Source organism: Pholis gunnellus (genome assembly GCF_910591455.1).
Source record: "Pholis gunnellus genome assembly, chromosome: 9".
In the NCBI taxonomy this organism is placed as follows: Eukaryota; Metazoa; Chordata; class Actinopteri; order Perciformes; family Pholidae; genus Pholis; species Pholis gunnellus.
In genome coordinates this window covers 14,309,585-14,331,282 of record NC_136535.1, presented here as the reverse complement: position 1 = coordinate 14,331,282, position 21,698 = coordinate 14,309,585, and the positions used below count along the sequence as shown (strand labels likewise).

At 42.9% G+C, this 21,698-nt stretch overlaps 2 protein-coding genes across 2 annotated transcripts; both read right to left on the bottom strand.

Moving 5' to 3' along the window:
- Nucleotides 1–303: 303 nt before the first annotated feature.
- On the bottom strand, nucleotides 304–6,637 carry rhoub (ras homolog family member Ub). The gene is made up of 3 exons (XM_079166614.1): nucleotides 6,278–6,637; nucleotides 4,288–4,346; nucleotides 304–2,458 (listed from the first exon to the last, which is right to left on the bottom strand). Exons 1-3 carry the CDS (start codon nucleotides 6,492–6,494, stop codon nucleotides 2,003–2,005), a joined length of 732 nt encoding a protein of 243 aa, XP_079022740.1. The 5' UTR covers nucleotides 6,495–6,637; the 3' UTR covers nucleotides 304–2,002.
- A 1,508-nt stretch (nucleotides 6,638–8,145) lies between these two features.
- On the bottom strand, nucleotides 8,146–20,562 carry rtn2a (reticulon 2a; the record flags this gene model as incomplete). The annotated part of the gene is made up of 10 exons (XM_079165698.1): nucleotides 8,146–9,604; nucleotides 10,179–10,237; nucleotides 10,339–10,385; nucleotides 10,476–10,545; nucleotides 12,430–12,568; nucleotides 13,263–13,470; nucleotides 17,359–17,565; nucleotides 18,627–19,199; nucleotides 19,575–19,628; nucleotides 20,532–20,562. The coding sequence occupies 10 exons, from the start codon at nucleotides 20,560–20,562 to the stop codon at nucleotides 9,529–9,531; spliced, it is 1,464 nt and encodes a 487-aa protein (XP_079021824.1). The 3' UTR covers nucleotides 8,146–9,528.
- Nucleotides 20,563–21,698: the final 1,136 nt, after the last annotated feature.

Genomic DNA, 21,698 nt, shown 5'->3' with positions numbered 1-21,698 from the left:
GGTTTTGTGCACTTTTGGCATGAGCCAACTAACCTACATTTTGGTTGGAAACATCTGCATTTCGACCATGGTTCCTCTTTCTTTTTGGCAATTTTCTGTATTACAAATTTCCCGCTGAAGCACACACAACACACTTCTCAAACTCTAATAACCTTTGACCTCAGAGAGCAAGCGTGTTACACACGCTGCTCCACTCTTATCATCACATGATTCTCTCTTCATTGTGACAGTCGAGATAACATATCTCCACGGAAGATTCAAGAGTGACGACAGGTTAAATATTTCACATTTTATTTTGTTCCGCTCATTCAGCTCAACAAACTGCTCTCCAGCCAGAAATCAGACATTAAGTGAAACACTCATACTGTAAGTACCATTTAGAGTTTAGAGACAGCACAGACAATGACTGAGTCACTTATATATGTACACGCAGATTTATCTCGATGACATTACAAACATCATAAATGATTACTATGTAACATACATAATGACATACAATATTTCATACATCTGCTCTGTATTGCTGCTGATCAGTTATTGGCCCAGAAGAAACAGATAAATAGACAGAGCTGAATGACAGGCTTCTGAAAAATAAGAAGCAAACATAGAATCAGTCTCTTTGGTGATTTCACCTCATTTACTGTATAATTTCAAAAGAGGAAAGCGCTCCAATTTACTGACCGAGAAAGACGGATAATTATCTGTTTAAGGCCACGACTGCAATGACAAAGAACGACCCCATGATCATCCGAACCGGTGGGTGGTGCAGGGAACATGCAGATCAGACACTTCTGTTTCAGTGACACTGAGTAAACCTACATCTCAAGCCCCATATTTACCTGCTCTACATCTAATCCACACCACTGCTCCAAAGGCCATTGCATGGCGAGACTTCAGTGGTGTGTTTGGACTGTGTGTGATAAGTGCAATGTACCGAGGCACCACCCAACTTATTGCTGCAGCCTTGTAACAGTAAAGCTCTGAAACTAAAAAGCTGTTTCTTTAAACAGTTCGGGTAAAGCTGAATAGCAGGCATGTGTTATCCAGAATAGATTTGGTAAACAACATTATTAGGCATCAGTAGGTTTCCTCTGTTAATGTTTGGTGGAATCAATCTAGTGTAGAAGGTGTGTATTGGTGAGGAGCTTACAGACCTCTAACTGTGTCGTGGACTAACGGTGTGACAGCTGAAGCAACACTTCAACATGTGGCACGGACATGAGCTGGTGTAGAGGAATCCCTACACAAGACTCCAACACTCCACATGAAATCAGATTTTAAAAGAATTTATACTCATTTACATTTGATTGTAATCCAAAAGATAAGGAGTTAAAATGAATGCAATCAGTTACAGACCAGACTTAACGGGTGGTCACTAGCGTTGCTTCTGATTTAGGAAACAGGGTGCAGGATTGGCTTTAGCTCTCAACAGTAGTATTATTGCATCTTTGATTGGGGATTCAAGCTAGTTTACATTATTAACTTCAAGTTCTGATTTTAGTGAAATAAATGTAGAAGAAGTGTTGGGGAATTACAGTGTAGAACACAGAAAATAATATACTTTTTTAAAGATGGGCATCATATCAGACACATAGGAGGAGTACACTTTTAGTACATAAGATCACCGTCTGGACACCTCCCCTTCCAAGTCAGCTTATGTTTCCAGTGTTCAGTATGATATGTGCCAATAAACTTTATTAACTCCATTTTTTGGTTGAATGCTGGTCACAGTCATATTTGACAGTTCAGACTGGCTCTGAGGAGCAGACAATGCTTAGTTTACTCTCTGACTTTTAGGCGTCAACAAAGAGGATTTCTGCAAAAACTCTCCAGCTCCGGTAGGCACACTTTGCTTCTGTTGAGCTACTGCTCCACTGAATTAAAGGTTTTCTGGCTACCACACCTGGGGTCGTCCAGGTGAACAAAAAAGTAGTCCTTACATCCGGTCCCCACCAACAGGTGAGTTCCAGTTTCATCATCAGTCACAGGTTTTCCTCACTCCCTACTGGACACACACATACTTCTTCCACCAGGACTTGGAGAGCATCTTCATCTTATCGGCTGTGCTGCGGACCTTCCGCTCCCGCCTCGCCCTTCTGTCAAACTGCCTCAGACCGACAGCGATGGCCGCGTCAAACACCTCCTTTAGATTCTTTTGTGTCAGCGCTGAGCACTCAACGTACGTCACCGCCCCAATTTTTTCCGACAGCGCCCTGGCGTCTTCCTCGAGCACTGGCATCTCCCTCCGCCTGGCCAGCTCGATCAGCACTTTGACGTCCTGCCGCAGGTCGCACTGTGTGCCTACGAGGAGGATGGGCGTGAGGGGGCAGCGGCGGCGGATTTCGGGGACCCACTTCTCCCAGATGTTTTGAAAGGACGCCGGGCTGACCACGCTGAAGCAGAGCAGCAAGGCGTCTGTCCGGCTGTAGCAGAAGTGGCGGAGTTTGTCAAACTCATCCTAATGGAGACAGAAACAGATGGTTGGCAATGTGGTGATGTCCGTGATTTATAAATATCAGGCACATTCACCTTAACATTTAGCTCTAAATCTTGACTTTGTGATGACTCATCTCCCTTCAGTTCTCACCCAGGCTGACCGCACACCAATGCACTTTCAGTAACCGGTCAACACACTCAAGTACTACAACATCACAGGAAAGGGGATTGTGGCAATAATCAATCAATGAAAAAACTGTCCAAATAGAGTTTATATTGTGCTAATACATAGTGACGCCCTGCCCACTCATTTAAATAATCTATAGTAAATTTCCAAAAGTCACACTTTGGAGCCAGCCACACAGCTTTGACTAACAAGGGCCTCCCACACCCTTGAGTACACAGATTAAGGTTGGCAGAAACTTGACACAAACCTCTCCTTCTTTCACTTAACCCTCTCCTTTCCAGCACACATCTCCTAATCCCTTTTCACATAAACAACACTCTGTGTCAGCTCCTCCTGGTTTCAAAGCACGATTGAATCTGCACCACGTAGTCATGAATTCAAACAGTTAACATGCGAAGCTCAACAACTACAGTGGACACTTAATCAACTTGTGAGATTCCCACACAAGCTTTGGCTGTGCTTTTGTCATCTGATGACGTAGGTCCATCTGCAGAACATACAGACATCAACATCTCTGAGTAAAGAGCAACTTTGTTTATCAGCTTTGGCGGCAGCTGTTATCATTTTTCTCTGGACTGTTTCTTTCTTTCTGTCCGGGCTCTCTCTCTCTCTATCTGTCCTCTCTTTTTTTTTTGGCACACCCCAACCTGTTTCTGGCTCAAGCTCCCCTCTTATGAAATTGCATAAGTACAGTAGGTATTTGCCGACTGTTATCTGTGCCGATTTGCCCATGCCTGTCTGCTTGAGTGCGTCAGTCTGCATGTGTGTGTGCAGTATTAACACCGTGTGCAGCTTACAACATGCTGTGAGGTTGTACTAGGGGTTTGCTCAAATACCTTGTTCCCCTTTACAGCCAAGTTGTCTTTGATTGTGTGTAGAACTGGCAGTGCCCTCTCAGCGTTTGCGATTGTCAAATATGCTGCTCTAAGGGCAGGGTTCTTTTGAGTTATGAAACATCCACCCATGCTCCAGGGAAATAAAATCACTCTTTCACAACCTGTTCCTTCCAAGATTGCTCTGAAGTACCAACATAATAATGAGTCAATTACTTTGGTCTGACAAGCGCCCTGCACCACGGTGTCCTGAAATATATTTAAGGTATTTTTGGCATTATCACCTCCAATCTAACCTGCAGGCTTTTCCCTCTCCTTCAGCACCCTGTCAATGCAGCACCATGAGATACAGTTATTCTGTGGAGCGTTGTTATTTTCATACGAGATGAAGATTGACAGCGGAGCCCTGGAATTCTCCCCTTTTTAATACAGATTAGCTACCCAAAAAAAAGGCAAGAAGCCCATGTGCAGCATGGTCAACCAGGGTCGAATCAAATCAAACTATTGGATTTATTTTTCGATATTTCTTCTTTTGCTAATTAGCACTAAATGATCCAAAGTATCTGACCTGATGATGCCACTTAATGTACAGTTAAGTGATCGCCAAAGTTATTACAATTGATCCTAAAGGGTTCATTCAACAGTTGAGATATTTCAGTCCGGACCAGAGTGGTGGTTGACCGACCAACTGACACAACCATCCACAGAGCCACGCCACTAGCATGGCTAAAATGTGACATCTGGGTGTAGCGAAGGTTGAGAGGCATGCAGGGCATACGCAGGGTCCCAAATATGTAATGCAACATGTGTTTGTGTGTGACCAAAACTCACCTGTCCTGCAGTGTCACACAACTGTAGTCTAACCGGGTTTCCATCCACCTGAACCACAGCTGTGGACACAGAAACAGACAAACAGAGATAATAAGTTACAGCTGTCAACATAACATTACGTCTGTGTAGGCTAATAAAGCCTCCACCTGACACTTAAGACACACACACACACACACACACTCCCAGCAGAATATTCTCTGGAATAAACAAAAGCCTGGCAGTTGAAAATACAAAGACCCCCTGCTCAGCTCTTCCCGCTCACAGACAGCCTGCTCCGTCTCGCCCACCCACTCTGCCAGTTACCGTTGAGACCATAACACTTTACTGTCGCTCGGACCACTCGGCGAGCTTTGTTCTCTGTTGTGTTTTTACAGAGGCCATTCCAAGGTTGTCTAATGGACGGTTCGTTCGGTGACTCTCTCCCAATTGGCCTCATTTCCAGATTGGAAAAGTGGATGAGTCATTTTACAGTTTCATTATGGGGCCATTTATTATTTTCAGAGGAGCGAGCACAATGCGGAGCAGCAGGCACATGGAAACATTTACAATACGCCTGGAGAGTGTGGTCGGTCATACCACTTGATCAAAGGGTTCGCTGGAACTATTCATGTAGTAGGACAGGCATCATACCAATACAAAAGCAGGGAGAAAGAGCGGGCGGAGAGAATGAAAGGAAAGTGAGAGGGAGCAGCCATTGTGTAATCATTTCCTAATCCTTGACATACGATACTCCTTTGATTTTCTGGACCAAAACTCCCTCTTATCGTCCCCTCTCCCAGCCTCACGGCTCCTCTGCATCTCTGCCACCTGTGGCATGGCGTAACTGCTCTTTTGTCAGCTTTCAAGAGGACGCTCTGATTCCAGGGCACCGAGAAATGACATCACCATTAAGGGCCCCAACAGCACAATCACCCTCTGTCAGGCCGAGGCGAAAGACAATCTCTGCCTCTGAGCCACTGCAACAGATGTGCCCGTTCCAGTATAGAGGAGAGGGCTCGCGGGTCAAGGCTGACAACAATAGGCAGAGTTGTGCAATCCCAAACCCCTGAACCAGAGACGCTCTCTGTTCTGTATGTGAGGGTAAAAACCAGCGCTCGTCTGAAGGGTGGTGTGTGTTCTCAGCGGGTTTTTTATGGGATGTGTGTTGGCCAAGTTGTTAGTTTTACTGCTCACCGGTGAAATGTCAGATAGTTAACTAAGACAAAAAATGTACAAGTCAGTTTACAGGACACAATGTCAAGTATTCATTTGTAACTTCTAAATAAGCATAAAATGTGTTTATGTGTGATTTTTCATCTATCAATACGGTCACTTTATGCTTTTGTGTTTGACCATAATAGCTGATAGTCATAACAGAGTAAGGTTTTCAGCGTTTCTGAAGAAACGCTAAGGAGGGACAGTCTGAAGACCTGATCATGAAGGTGATCAACAGGTCACAGGTGTGTATTTTAATGCTGACACTGATCAGTTTGAAACAAGTTTCCAGTTTGAAGTATTTTGTTCTGTTCTCTTATTTTTGCAGTAAATAAAAGCTTGCTGGAACAAGTGAGAGAGTTTGAAAAATGGAACCGTGCCAAATGGAAACCTGGCTACATCAGCGGGGATAACTCATGTGCATTAACACTGATGGAAGGTGGATAATAGGAAACACATCGATCATAACAATGGAATAATAGGGGAAATAACAGAATGGACGGGTGCTGTCAAAGCATGAAAGGTTGAAGATAAGTTCAGTAAAAAGGCAGGTGGAAACAAATTGATTTTCTTTTAAAGTGGAACCTTTTTTACCACAGTTTCATTCAACAAATCGGTATCTTAATTGGACTCTGGCTTCAATCTCAATACAACCATTTTCACTAGACTTCAGTTTTACAAGGGTCTGTGCTAATCTCTGATCCATGAAATGACGGGTGATATCCCGTGTACATACAAACGCTTAATGCAATAAGAAGATGATAAGGAACCTGAAATAGCAGTATTTTGGGCTTACCTGAGAAGTCATCAAATGCAGTAGGCACGTATTTGGTTGGGTAGCCATTCGTTGTGTAGCTGACCACCAGACTGGTTTTGCCCACCGCTCCGTCGCCGAGCAGGACGCACTTCAGCAGCCGCTCCTGCGCCTGCCCTTGCCGGGTTTGTGTGGGATTGTGCGGGGGTATCGGAGGGGCCATGGTCCGTCCGTAATCCATGGTGACTAGGGGTACCATTCAATCAGCTTGCACTTTACCGCGCTCTCCTCGACGGGAAGATGACGGACCCACCATGAGAACAGGATCCCCTCTCTACAACGACTTTGCCAATTGCCAATCGCGAGCGGGACTCGTGCGTAAAACGTCTCCTCCTGTCCTGCGCGCTGCCAAATCCACTGTGGCTGATCAGCATCAGTGCTATAGACTGGGACTCTGCAGTTTACAATGCGAGGGCGGGTCTAAGGCGTTATATCTTCAGATTGATTTGACTAATCCCACCCACTTCACCTCCCAACAGCGGAGGGCCGAACTGACTGCTCTGGATAAGTGTACTGTTGCTGATACTATGTTCTTAATGGAAATTAGAATAGAAAAATATACTGCATTAACTTGTTTGATTTTTTTATTTGATTTTTTTCATTTGACTCAGTTAATTAACGGTTAACCGCACAACCAACTGTTTCTTTGTTTTGGCCAACTGAAGTTGCCGTGAGATAATTGAGTTTGAACCTGTGCGGGCAAGTCCAGACGTGTCCTCACCAGTGAAAAGACTGAGGACAATCTTGATGTCCATTCGGAACATGACACATGATGTACTGAAATTTCAGACCACCTGACCTACTTTAATTTTTTAAGCGGAGCCTAGAAGGAAGAGCCAGTGGCCTCGAACTGTTATCTACTGGAGAATGTGCTGCAAAACACCAACATATAGCTCAATCAAGGAACATTTGGAAACGTAAAGGACAAACTCAAAGGTCACTGTCCGTCTGATTGAGTAACTTTTCAAACTGTCAGTGGCTGAAGTGATCTTGGTCCCTTGTCCCAAGCTGACGGACAAACTGGACACTTGGAAGAACCTGAATATGACTGAAGTAATGTCTTGACTTGTGTCGCCTCCTTGTGGTTGGTTTTGTGGTTGGTTGCAAGAGTTTAGCGAAACTGACATGCCTGAAACTCTCAGGGCAGGGTGAGCATAGAAAGGGGCCCAAAAGCAACAGGTTCACCCTTTTCACATGTAAATGCACATGCCACATCATACCTTTACATCAGATTAGCCCTCGCAGGTATGTTAACATGAATTAAGAAACCTGGACAAGACACAAACAGGGCACCAACAACATGGTCATTTCCACTGGCTAGATAATATAAAGTCTTTATTTATGTTAATAGTGACCAGTCTCCAACATGACCAGAGAAAAGTCTCTTTACGAAATAATCAGTGTATACTATGATGCACATAATGGCTGATTCCATCCGATCGTAAATTCTTTCTTCTACACAGCAACAAAAAAAGGAGTCATAACTTAATGGGATAGTTGTACAAAAATGATCAGCTAGTTTCACTAGATTTTGTTAAATTATAGTAGTTTCAGAAGACAGGTCTCATAGAATTAACCTATTTTGTATATGCCAGGCTGGATAGATAAGGACATGAGGGCTTTTGTCTGTTTTCACTGTTATCTTCATTGTCTTTGCTGAAGAAATGCAATTAAAAAAACTTAATTTGTATTAGTTCAGACAACTGCTACAGGAGGCCAGTGTTTGGATTTTATGGATCGTGTATGTTAACATGCGTTTACTGGAGCACACAAACACATTATGCAATAATAAGGCATAAGAATATATACATTTTGGTGACAAGAATAAAAGCGACCACAAAAGAGAAATGTGGAGTTGCAGAGTATCCTGATTAATTTTATTATTCCTAAAATGCATCTACTCACAATTCTGTATTACCTTGTCATGGTGCACATCACACAAGTATTGTACACATACAAAACATCATTCTCAGGAAGGCAATGGAAGGTGATGAGAAGTGGTTTGTTTGGGAGGAGAAGTCTCTGTAAGCTGTTGTATAGCAGTTGTAAGTACTGTGAATCAGATCATGCACAATAACCTGTAGTTAGAAAGGCACCTGCTGTATATTTCACTCCCACATCCCTTCACAAGGCTGGACAGAATCACATTAAGAGCTCAGAGAGGATATCTGTCTGAAATCGGAGCACTTTTTGTATCATCATCCGATCCTAAAATCAACACCGTAGGTACTTCTGATGTTCCATCAATGGGCAACTTCCTCTCAAGTGCTTCCCTTCCATCTATAATATGTCTTAATTATTGAGCGTGTAGCAGAATACTCTATCTCTATCCCTCTGAATATTCTGTCACAACTTCCCAGTGGTGTACGCAAGAAAAGTGAGGAAAACATGACACAGGGGAAGAAAAAAAAAACCCTCAAATGAATGATCGTGTGAATGAAAGTGAATGCCTGTGCCGGTGAGAGGGAACACAGAAAGCTTAGGAAAATAAAGAAGAAAGGTGACTTTAATTGCTTGTAATTAACATTTTCATTTCAGCAAGCTGTATATGTCAGGAATTACACGTGCACGCGCACACACACACACACACACACACACACACACACACACACACACACACACACACACACACACACACACACACACACACTTGCATACACACAGAGAAACAGTCATGAGAATGAATATGCATTCAGAAAATGTACATGTGCTGACACATGCATCTTTAATTGCCAGTTTTATGCTGCCATGAATAATGATGATCCCTGTTAATCACCTTAACAACTCACTTCCCTTTCCTCAGGTGAGTAGCCGTGTGGGAACTTCCCATTCCTGCTCTTAGTTCCTCATTTGGACTACAGCTCTCAACCATCTAAGACACTTCTTGAGTCATTTGTACATATTAAAAAAAATTGAATATTTCCAAGGATGGTCACATACAACAAGTTGTGTCGTTTAATTTTTCCATTTCTGATGTCAGCAGCAAGAGTCTCATCCAGGAGTCACACGCCTTGATTAAGTTATAACCCAAACCCCAACCTCCACCCCCCATCACTTACAGTGAGAGTATAAATGTGTGATCTTCATCATTGTCAGTTTAAGTAACCTCCCTTCCCTTCCCAAGTCTCTGGAGCTCTGTTCTCTGGAGCTCTGAGCACAGACCGCTGGGTAAGACATCTGAGTGACAGCCTGCAACTCTGGGAGCTTTTCTTTAAGTTCTTGTCCATCAGTGTTTACTGGGTTTTGGGTTTGGCGCCACCAGGAGTTGGGTCAGGAGGAGGGCCACCACCCTGGGCAAGTCTTTGAAAGCTGTGGAAGATAAAAAGAAGAGTAGTTAGGGCAACCGATTTAGGGACTGCCCCAATACCTGCATTGCGTTTCGGAGCACTTAGGTGCTCTTAACGTGCCACCGAGTAGTAGCAATTACCAAACAGTAACCCGCACTTGCCTAAACTTTTTTACCCATGAACACTTAAAACTCTTGATGAACACTCCATCCCCTGCTGTATATAAACATATGCACCTGTATTCTAGCACTTTAAGACAGAATAATAACAAATAGAAACATAAACTGTAATACACTATTCAAAATAGAAATTAACTATTGTATGAATTTGAATAAAATCAGATCATGTATAACATATGATAACAGCCTAAGCTATTTACTAAATACAAATATGTGCTTAAGTGAACTAATTGACTAACATTGCATATCTACAGTTACAATATAGGTATTAAAAATCCTCCTTTTAATGATGATGTTGAGAAAAATGTTGTGTGGGTAAAGGGACAGACCCTTAACATCTGTTGAGCACCAACTGCCTCAGTGGCAAAATAGCAGTATGAATTATAACATTGTGCCAGAAGGTGGCGCCATACTCACGTGTCCTTAAGGTTGTCAATTTTGGCCTGGATTTTTGCAAAGAACATATCCACCTGCTCCTGTGAAATAACAGAAACACAGAAAAACACATGTTCACGGCTATGGAAACAAAGGACCCGTTAAAGTGACAGTATACAGAATAAATAAAGACAGTTATTACCTGGCGTTGTCTGTAGAAAAGTGGCAGAGAAAAAAGTGCGATCACACCTGGAGAAGAAGGAAGAAAGAAAAGCAGAGAAGTTAACTTGGCAGCCATTGAGTTTGTTAATAGATTCCATATTTGGAGCAGTTCCTTACTGATGATGAACAGAGTAAGGCCATTGCACAGGTCTCCCAGGTACGTCACAAGGTACACCAGAACCAGCAACTAAGACCAAGAGAAGGAGAAGTTAGCTAGTTAGTTTAGCTGCCCTCAACGCTGTGTGCATGTCTGCAGAAAGCAGTAAATCATGCTGCAGTATGACACAATTCCCCCAAAAAAGATCCACACTGACATCAATTTCTCCTTGATGAAGAAAGGAAAGAGCTCTAAGTACGAGACTCCAAATATGGGTCTCTGTGTTTCCCCTTATATCTCACAGTGTCACAGTACTGTGTATGGGATCCACGTTGGCCTGATATGGGACACCCCTGTCTCAGATGGAAAGAGAATCCTGTGTGTCATGTCGCATACCGGCCAGGTCAGGGTTGAGACCGAGAGGTCCTGTGATTTAGGGGGCTCAGTTAGCTCACACTGACTCACCGTTTACTGCAAATGTGTTAAGTCTGTCTGGTCACAAACTGCTGCTGTTAATTACTGAAATGCCACAATTATATTAGGGATGATTTGAACTGATTGCTGGTATTTGGTGTGCAGTAATATATATGGAGACTTCAGCTGATGGTGATACAAATACAATATCTAGCTTTTTATTCTAATACCACCAGGGAAGTTTACGCACTATACTGTAACAACGATATGCAGTAAATGCTGTATCAGTAGCACCTGTCCTGATTTATCACATTTACCAATTTGTCAAATCTATTTCAATATATCACGAATTTATTATGTTTTTGCAGGTTTTTTGGCCTGTAAGATATTTGCATTCACACCATCAACTAAAAAACTAGTTTTTATAATTATCAAAAAGGAGAAACACCTTTAAACACTACCATTTTGTAGAACTGTTCAGAAAGTTAGAGAAACCTTATCTAATACAGAGCTGGCATTTAAATAGATCACATTTTTAAAATGCGGCTTGACATACTATACCAATGAATGTACAGTACACTGGTTGGAAATTTGACACTGGTGCTGACCTTTTTGTGTCTATTGATACTAATATCGACATGACTGCTGTGAATTTACAGAACATTATTTTATCCCTTCTATGAGGTTTTTGCACAATGTGTTTACAGTAAATAAATAGGTAACTTTACTAACTCGCACATACATACTATTATCTTCTCACTTAAAGGAAACATTCTTTATGTATAATGTATGAAAACATGTGCAATTCCCTTTAATACTCCTGGCATGTCCTTTTAATATGATATTACTTTGCAATAATGAAAAGCAATATAAGAAAATAGCATGTGTGTAACACATTCATTTCGCAGATGCTTTTGTCCAATTTGGAATTGAGCTTGTCGACGTCACCATGTGGACATAAGGGACCAAAGATGGAACAAGCAATACGACGATCAATAGCCGCCACACTGACCTACAGTCATTTAAGCATTGTTTAAAAACATGCAACATGTACATCCCATTGATACAAAGCAAAGAAGCGTAGAATGTGAAAAGACTGTGGCAACATACTGCAGGGGATGTCAAGTGATACTGACGGGTATCCCCTGAGGCTGGATAACAAGCATCGATGAGAAAGATGAGGCAGACTGTCTCCTTCTATGCTGTTAGTACCGATTCAAATACATTTTTAAGTTTGTATTACAAAAGGGACCGCTTGCTCTCCACATGATCACCAAAAATATGTCATTGGGGCTGACAGTTTACGTCAGCCCTAATTTAGGAATCATCAACTCTGAGCTAGCATAATGAGACAGACGGTTGGCATGGCAATGATGTTATCTCCAGTGATGGAGGGCGCTGGATGGATGAAGGGAGAAAGATGACAGATGGAGGAAAATGAAAGTATGCAGAGAGGGAAGTGATGTCTGGGTTAATGAGGGGGGGGGGGGGGGTGGTTCTAGACGGGATGAAGCAAATCTAGGTATGCTACCATCAACCTAATTTGTTAGTTAATCTCACCTTGACGGACTCCAAGAGGTTTCTAACAAAAAAGAGTCCCTTCAGAGAGTCGACAGCAGACAGGGCCTTGACTATGGCTTTCTGCATGTAGAGGTCAGCCTCCTCTCCACTGAAACTGATGTCCAGGTCCAAGTATGACCTGAGAGAAAACGAGACAACAGGAAGAGGAAATTAAAAAGATAGAAGTATTGACGATAAACATAAATGTTCTGCACTGTTCCTTCTTGTGATTCATACTTTTGGCTGCAATCCTTGAAGCCCAAATATATATCCCCTCATATCATTACTGTCAGGCTCCAGAGGTCAAAAGGCTCAAGTTTTTAATTTGCTAGGTCACCACTAGGCTTTTGTAATGAATTTATTCTATGCTGCTGTCATTTCATACACAGGAAGGGGTTATCACTGAGTATTTCATTTGTCTATTTGTTATAGAAAACGACACAAAAACTGCATTGAAACACATATTTGCATTCAAGCACACATACACTGACTCAGCATATTGCTTTTTACTACAAGCCTTATTTGTTATTACAATGATTTAACAGACTGAACATCAGCATAAGCTTGCTAATAGAAACCCCACCAATTAATAACCATAATTAGACTTAAGCACAGTAAACAATATGTGAATTTTAAAATGTAGGAAATCTGCTAAATCGAAGACAGAAAACAGAAATGAGAGGAGTGGAAAAGCTTGTGGTCAAATGAACTCACATGCTTGTTTTGGAAACATTCATGCACTCTGACTGAATGGGGTTAATCCGCCCGAGTGTTAGAATAGCTGGAGAAATGTCCACTGTCCTTAAAGAGAAAATACAAGCATAGCATCTCACTTGAAGGGATGCTCTCCATCGCCCCAGTTGAGGATGTAGAGGACTTGATAGTAGATGCGCACTGAGATGGTGAAGCAAACGACAGCCAGGGAGACTGTGGAGATCACCGTGATGATGCTGAGCTGGAACAGGGACAGCAGGCCGACCACTAACCCTGTTAGGATCATGCCTGTTCGCTCCGTGTCCTTCCAGTAGATCAGGTCCATCACTGAAAGACAAGGTGAGTGGAGGGAGGAAAAAGGAAGAGAAAAGAAAGGTTATGATAGGAAGGCGAGGAAATAGAAAGAGTGGGATGCAAGCAAAACAGTTATGGAGCAGAAAAACCAGGGAGAAATGTAAAGGTGGCTGACAGAATTGGAGATTCTCGAGAATTATCGTCATACTGTTGGTACTTTATCATTCACCGAACCGGATTTATTGCACCCTTCCTGGTTTAACAGAGGAGCTACAGCAACATCACCCAGCCTCCAGCCCTATAAGGCCCACCAAGAGGTCTTTTATCTTTTGGGGAGGAGGAAGAGTAGTTCTGACATAAGGATAGGAAGGAGAAGAGAGGCCAGAGAAGTGGAAGTGTGTGGGGGGGGGGGGGGGGGGGGAGTGGCAGAGAGGGATTTCCAGCCTCACGCATGAGAGAACACTCTGAGCAGCTACGAGGACGTGTCAGGCTCATGGCTCGAGCTAAATTTAGCCTTCAGATGAAAGACGGAAGCAAGCGGTTGAGTTTTAATGCAGCATTTCACAGCACCTGCTGACAGACGTCAGGCCATCAGCGGCGCTTTTTTTTTCTTTACACGCCCTGTTGGTGTCCCTCTGTCACCCGGCAACAGCTGCCTTGGTGACCGAGGCGTCCATAGAGTCATGCTTCACAAGATTCGATATATAAAGTGGAATACGTGATTTCACCATCGTTCTCTTTATATAACATAACCTCATGAACCTTTATGAATTATGCATTACCACAAAGGGTTTTTTTTTCAGTGTAATTACAGGGTATGTTGTATGGTGCAGCACTGTCGGACTGGCATTGCTTGTTGTGCTTGTCATTCAGTGAAATGCAAAGCCTCAGCATTAGAATACATTTTGAATAGAGTGCACCGGCAGCAGGTGGGATATAAGCATCACTGCACACAATTAATACCCATGATGCCCCTGGCGCACACCTGTCCGACGTGTGCGTTTGTGTCGCTGTCATTCTGGGACATGGTTTCTCAGCGCATTATGTTCATCAGAACAGTAGAAAGAAACCAACAATGGAGTACTGAGAGCATCTAATCTATGGACAGTATCGACGCAAAACAAAGTAGGGCACATGGAAGACACTGCTATATTTAAAAACGGGCTCCGTAGATTTGCTTTCTTGCGGAGAGTCAGATGAAATAATCGCTACCACTCTCATAATTGTTTGTTAAATATACAGCTACAGAGAGCAGTCGGTTAGCTTAGCATAGCATGAAGACTAGAAACAGGGGGAAACAGTTAGTTAGTTATTGGTACGGATACGGATATAAGATATTGGTCCAATACTGACTCAAATACAGCTCATTAACACTGGTATCGGATCAATACTCGGTATCGGCTGACAGCCAAAGCCCACACCTATGGATTGGTACCCTTAAAGGGGACTTCCCGTTTCTTTTTATTGGCATTTATAACTTACCTCAAATAAATGTAATTCAAGAGCACTTAAATGTATAGTTCGTATCAGCAGATGTAAAAATACAGCAAATAACTTCACCTCAGCTAGAAGTAAAAACCTCCAATAAGTTAGGACATTCTCCGCAACACAATAACACAATCCAAACCAGCAGAAATGATCTTAGTGTGCTAATCGTTCGCTAAGTTGCTTGTTATATAAATAAGCATTGTGGGTGTGATTGCATGGTGGATTTAATAATTCAATCAAATAATCAATCAATCAACCAACCAATCAACAAGCCAATCAATCATGAAGAACATAAATCACAAGGCCCATGTATACTTTATCTGATCTCATTTTAACATCAACATCTACTTCCTTTGATCCAGTTCATGTCCGCTAAATCACATGTGTCCAGGAAATCTCGTAGTACTGCAGTGTGAAAAGCCTCTTCTTGTGCCAGCTCTTCAGCTCTTCAAAGGAAACACTAAAACGTAAGAGAACCCTGCTGGCAAACTTTACTTTCTGCCAAAAGCATACCACAACAGGCCAGTTTACACTCCTTTGAATTACTGTTGCTAATATAAATGTGGGCTACTGATACGGAGACCACCCTACATCTGAACAGCTCATCAGTTCAAAGCCAAACACACCTCTAGCTGATGGATGCTGCCGTCTCCAGAGACTCTGCTTGTAAAATGATCAGAGAGAAGTGCCAAGTACGCTCCGTTCCCTTCCCACCTTCAGTCCCCTGATGGTCCGGCCTTCTCACCACAACACCAAAAGTCACAAAGCCAAACAGTCCACTTCTAAAGACTAGTGGTACCTTCACACTTGATTCTATAGCTATCCTCTGCCTTCTCTCTGAAATCAAACACGGCTCTTTGCAATAGCTGACTGTCAGCTCAACACTGTAAGCAAATACCGTAACACCGTCGACACAGGCGTCTTAAAGTATCCTCTTTTCACTTCTCACCTTTACTGGCCATTTTGGTTGCCGCTCGAATGTTTCCCCTCACACCCTCTGTCCTTCTCTGTGTCCGGCTATTCTCCCCTCGCTCCTCTGAGCTGTTTTTGGCCACCCCCTGCTCGCTCAGCAGTCCAAAGGCCTGACAGCCCAAAATAATCTTGTTCGCAGCACCGCCCACCTCTCATCAAGACTCCAAGAGCTTCACACATAAAGAGATGATTCACGACAATCAAACAATTCTCTACTAAATCTGATAAATCACTAGATCTTCTTCCTTTATGCAAACAGTCTTTCTAAAGCATACCGCATTCAAAGTGTTCCTTCTAACTAAAGGTTTATAGAGTTGTGCTTATATCCATGTGCCATCTAACACCTGAAACTGGAGAAGCAGGGTTTATTTTCTGTTTTGTCACCAAGCCAAACCTTTCAGTGTCACCACTACAGATAATACATTGATGAGGAGTTTACTTTTCCGAGTTAAGAACTGTAAATGCTGTTGAAAATAAAGCTTTTTTGAATTGTAAAAATATATCTGTTTACCTAGACATTAAGACATTAGTATTTGGTTAACTACTGATTGAATTGCTTGCATAGTCCAAAAAGTAGGGTTTGCTATTATTTAAAATGTTTGCCAAGATGTTACCAAAGGCCTTTCCTTACATTTTGTTCTACAAAACATATGTTTTGCATTTAATAAAATAAGCATTTCAAATGTTAAAATGCAATCAGCTGTGCAAGAACTTCACCTAAATAAGATGCTTTCCAAAATGTTCCAGCTTTTGATATTACCGGGTACATATTTCAGTTGCCAAAAAACATTTAAGTTTGATATGCAGCCCCGAAAGTAATAAAACCAGAAGAGGAATAATGTTCCAATAGATGCATCATGTATGCTATTTATTCAGGAAACCCTAAACTCTGTCATCAGCTAGCACACACATTCATCAACGGCCTGAGGATGTACTGAACCCCCACATCCACCAAAATAAGACTGAGCTCGACTCTGACTGACCGTCCACTTAAAATGCCATCAAGCTGGAAGACAGGATGTTATCTCTTGCTCACTCTTTCTCCCTTTCAGTGTCTCAAAAATTCCTGAAGTGCCAACAAACTCCCACAAACCTGCATATAAAGAAACTGCACACACACATACACCTGTCTCTCTTTCTGTGTGTCAAACAGTGATACATTCTGACATCAGCGTGTGCGAGTCCAAAATGTAAGCCAATGCCAAGAATGTATCCCCACAATTAGCCAATCGTTCCTGAAATCCCAGGAGAGGGTTACTATGGTGACTCAATGAACAGGCAGGACTTCCGGGAAGAGGGGGTGTTTATCTTTGTCTGCCTGCTCTCTCGATGGTCCACGCTGAAAGTGAAATAGGATATTTTTAAAGTATTGATGAACGAGCTGGATATCGCTGCAGCAACAAGACAAAGGCAGAGAGACGGTGGTCGGAACATTTAAAGATACAGATGTGAGTCCTGTACCTGCTATGTGAGTGCATACTGTCGGGTCCTTTGATAGGTTAAGTGCTGAAAACCATTGATCGCTGACCAGCTGTTCCTGAGAGTTTTGACCAATGGCAGCTGGCGACGAGGACGCCGGGCCTCTGGGTCGCACAGATGTGAGCAGCTTGACTGAAATGGTTTCCCTGGTGGCGGGAGACTCTGGCTCGGGGGTCGGAGGGGCGGCTGCTGCCGGGAAACAAAAGATGATGTCACTGTCGTGATGACATCAGCGCTGACCTGCTGTACATGAGCTAAAGCTGCTGACTAAATGACATTCTGAAAACACAGTATTTGAACTGCAACATTTGTGTTAAATGTTAGATTGTTCATCTTTTTCTATATTTGCAACTTTTCTTCAGGAAATAGAATTCTGGAAAATTAAATCAGTAATAAGTTATTATTGACTCCTTAAAATTGCGGCTGCACGAGTCTTAGAATTTATGGCTGCTTTATCATTTTTCACCATTATATTGAACTAGATATGGCTGTAGATTAATTTAAAATATGCATGCTTTGGCACATTTTCATGGTCTGTTTTGCCTGGTGTGACCCACGCTACTTACTTAAAAATACTGATGACATGAGACCTAAATATTAACAGCATTTGACACACGAAAGATCATAAAATGCATCTAGGTCCTTTTCCAAACCGACGCCACCATTCACCACATTCGCCACATCACATCAAGTCCACCTTAAGAAAGGACATTTACAATCATCACAAGTCAAACTATATTATGATTTAACATTAGGTAGAATTAGGAGGAACAAGAGACCATCTAGCAATGGGAGGGCACCAGCCACGATACCAAATTGGCCCAGGACCGTAAAGTGGGGGTGCCAATGTTTCCTTCCCCACTTCCTAACCCCTACTTCCAGTGCTCTTGCTTGGACCTTCACAACTTTGATCCCAACTACACATCTGTAAAGTCCCATGACTGCATCTTGCACAGTTGTGACACTATCGCATTGACAATGTCTGACTACAGACAGACAGGCACAAATATACTATAAACAACTGGCAATTTAGTCAAATCCACCTCAATGCAGGTGTTTCCAGGACCACATTTGGCCAAGATGACCACACGAAGACTCACAAGTTGACAAGTGACAACTGTACCCGCCACTCGTAGCGGATGATAAAAATGCATCTTTGCGTTGGGCTATCTTCAGCATTCCCAGGTACTGCATCTTTAAGCACCATACAGAATAAAACAACCTCTTCACACATTCCTCCTGTTTCTCACCATGAAGTATCTGTGAGGGGCTCTGATGTTGAGAAGAGGGATGCTGGGCAATCTGGATCAGACTTCTCGGTGACTCCTGTCTTTGGATTCCTGCGTCTCTCCCCTGAGTATCTGGGTCCAGATTATGGGGCAAGGGTTGGATTGTAATAGTCTCAGTTTCTCTGTGCTGCTCCCTCCTCACAGCTGCAGTTGCCGTCCTCACCTCCACACTCCCCTGCTCTCTACCTTCTGATTCTTCATCTCGACTGACGAAGCCTTGAGGGTCCCAGTCTATATCGGGGGAGTCCAATAGTGTTTCCAGGGTGTCCGTGTGGATCAAAGGAGTGCGACTTCCCCGAGAGCTGCCCCTGCGTCGGTCCCGGAGGTGTCGCGAGGATCCCACTGCTTCGGGCTCGGCAATGGCGATGTATGAGAAAGTCAGCTCGACGGAGTTCTGGCGCGGCGTGCCCCAGATGGACGGGGATGACGCAAGTCCCTCATCATCATCATCTGGATCTCCATCTCCCTCGTCCTCATCATCAGACCACTCCCTGGCTGTTTGCAGCTCGCACAACTCCGACTCCTCATTTCCGCCTGGATGGAGACAAACATAAATCAATGTGGTCACACCTGTTTATCCAATTGTAGAGGCTGCTGCTAACACTGTATGGTGCGTAGTCATACAAGGAGAGAGATTTTGCTTTAAATAAATAGTTTGTCAAATGAAAGCAGCCAGGAAAAAAAGGTGTGACATCTAAAGTGAACGAAACCCTCTTTGATAAGGCCATAAAGATCCCTCCTTTCAAAATGAAGCTGTGATCATCCTCTGTGTTTACTCGTGCTAGTCTTTTAGAGGTGAGAGATGTATTCCTCTGATGTTAAGTTCAAAATAAAGACTTCAGTCAGCAGGAAGCTCTTCGTTTTGTTGGTATTGTGAGATGGAATTTGTGTCATGTGTCTGCTTCGTACCATCGGTGCATGGAGGCGTTGAGTCTGGAGTGGATGCCACAGAGCCATATTCCTCTGGAAGAAAACACACAAATTTACATAACTCTACTAGCAAACATATCGTAGCAACATTTTTTTCAGAAATATGAATGTGTTGTTGCTGCTTTTGCAAGCTCTAAACCCATTTTCTCACCATCTCGCATTTATCTTACGAGTGTGCATCTCAAAACATTGAATGCAGGTGTACTACCGTTAAATGCTAAATAACTTTGAGGCCCAGACAAACACTGCGGTACCTTGTTTTGAGTAATTCTCTAATGGTATAACAGCAAACTGTGCTTTATGTGATTGAAGAAGTCACAGACAACCGTTCCCTCCTCATACTGTAGCATTCTCAGTGATTAACTGGCAGCCAGTGAAGGCCTTCACTACATTAGACAGCCAGCATGACATTAATAAATCAACCGAGGCTGGGCAAAGAATGCAGCATATTCTCTTTGAACATGTATGAACACATGCAAATAATCATAAACCACTTAAATGTATTTTTAGAGAACATCAGGTGAATATTGTGACAAAAACATAAAATAAAAAGCAGATATGAAAGCACAACAGAGGCTTTTAGGGGAGAAATAACTTGCATTGTTTAATTCTTCCTGCCTGCATAGCCTTCTCGCACACAGCCACATAAACATCTGCAAATCAATGGGAGGCCACGACGACAGAATAGGACACCCCTCTGCACTGCATCTATCCATTCAGCCATGTGTTTATTAAAAGCAGGAGAGAGGAATGGAGAGTAGGCAGGGAGAGGAGGGGAGGGGGGCTGAGCTAACACACGCGATGCTTACAGCAGTTAGCAAGAAAAGATGCTCCGCTGGAATATATATTTATATAACGATGACATAGAGAGATAAACATACTCAGACCTCCCACACGGAAACACAGAAGGAAACAGCAGAACAAAAGCAGACTTACGGCAGTGGGAGAATCCTAAAACCTGGCCCATACTCCATCAAGGCATCGCTGGGCCCATCCAGTCTGGAAGCCAGCCCCCCCCCTCGTCCTCTGCTGCCGGCACTCACGTCCTGTGGATGTACTCTCTCTCTTCCTCCTCCTCCCTCTGTTGCTTGGTCTTCTGTTGAGCAGCTTCCTCGCTCTCCTGCCTCCCGCTGTCACTCAGCAGCCCCGCCCTGCCTGCCTGCCTGCCTGCCTCCCTGCCTCCCTCCACCATCCTCTCTTCGTCTCCTCTCGCATCGTTATGACTGCCGCTGTAGTAATGTGTGCAACAGCAAAAGGGGGAGAAGCAAGAGTGTGTCCCTGTGTCTGTCCGAGGCCGCTTTCATCACCCATTCATAGCTTATTTGCTCCTCTCTCCCTGGTCATGTGATTTCATCTCAGCCTCTTATAGGGGCAGGCTGCAAGAGAAGGAGTAACAAGGCATTAATAATGTAAAACATGAGCATATAAAACATAATCAGGTGCATTTGAAGATGGGAAGGACAGGCTAAAGCCCCAGTCAGGTTCATAGCTTACCAGCATGCAAGGTTTGTCAGCTGTATTATGTTTTATTAATATGTATCATTTTCCAATTCCACGTATAAGAAATATTAGTGTTTCTCAAAAATAAATCACAAACAACAGTTAAATTATATCATAAAAGCTGGAGTATAAATAATGTACATACTCAACTACAGTAAAAGCTTTTTTACAATGGGAAGTGAGGCCTGTGCAATAGTGAGAAGTAGGGAGCAGCAGTGTGTCGCTGTGACTGATGCTGCTACAGACCGTTTGGATCGTGATTAATGGAAAGAGGTTAGAGCAGCAAATGAAAGAGTTGCAGGAAAATGTGTGTGTGTGGCATCTATGCTATGATTTATATATTATTTCATTTTGGTAAGGCACTAAAGACATTCAAAACAAATTGAGCACAAGATGACTAAAGCAATACAATGTGACTTCTACAAATCAGTAGTTGAATTCACAAGCTATAACATGCACTTTTGCTCATATCAATACTTCAGGGGTTTCGCTGCTAAAGCCTTACTCGGTCTGGTAGAACCTGGAGCTAAAGGCAGGGTTTTCTTCTTCAAAAACATTTTCCATAGTTTGGTTGAAATTCTCATTGTATCCTGACAGCAATAA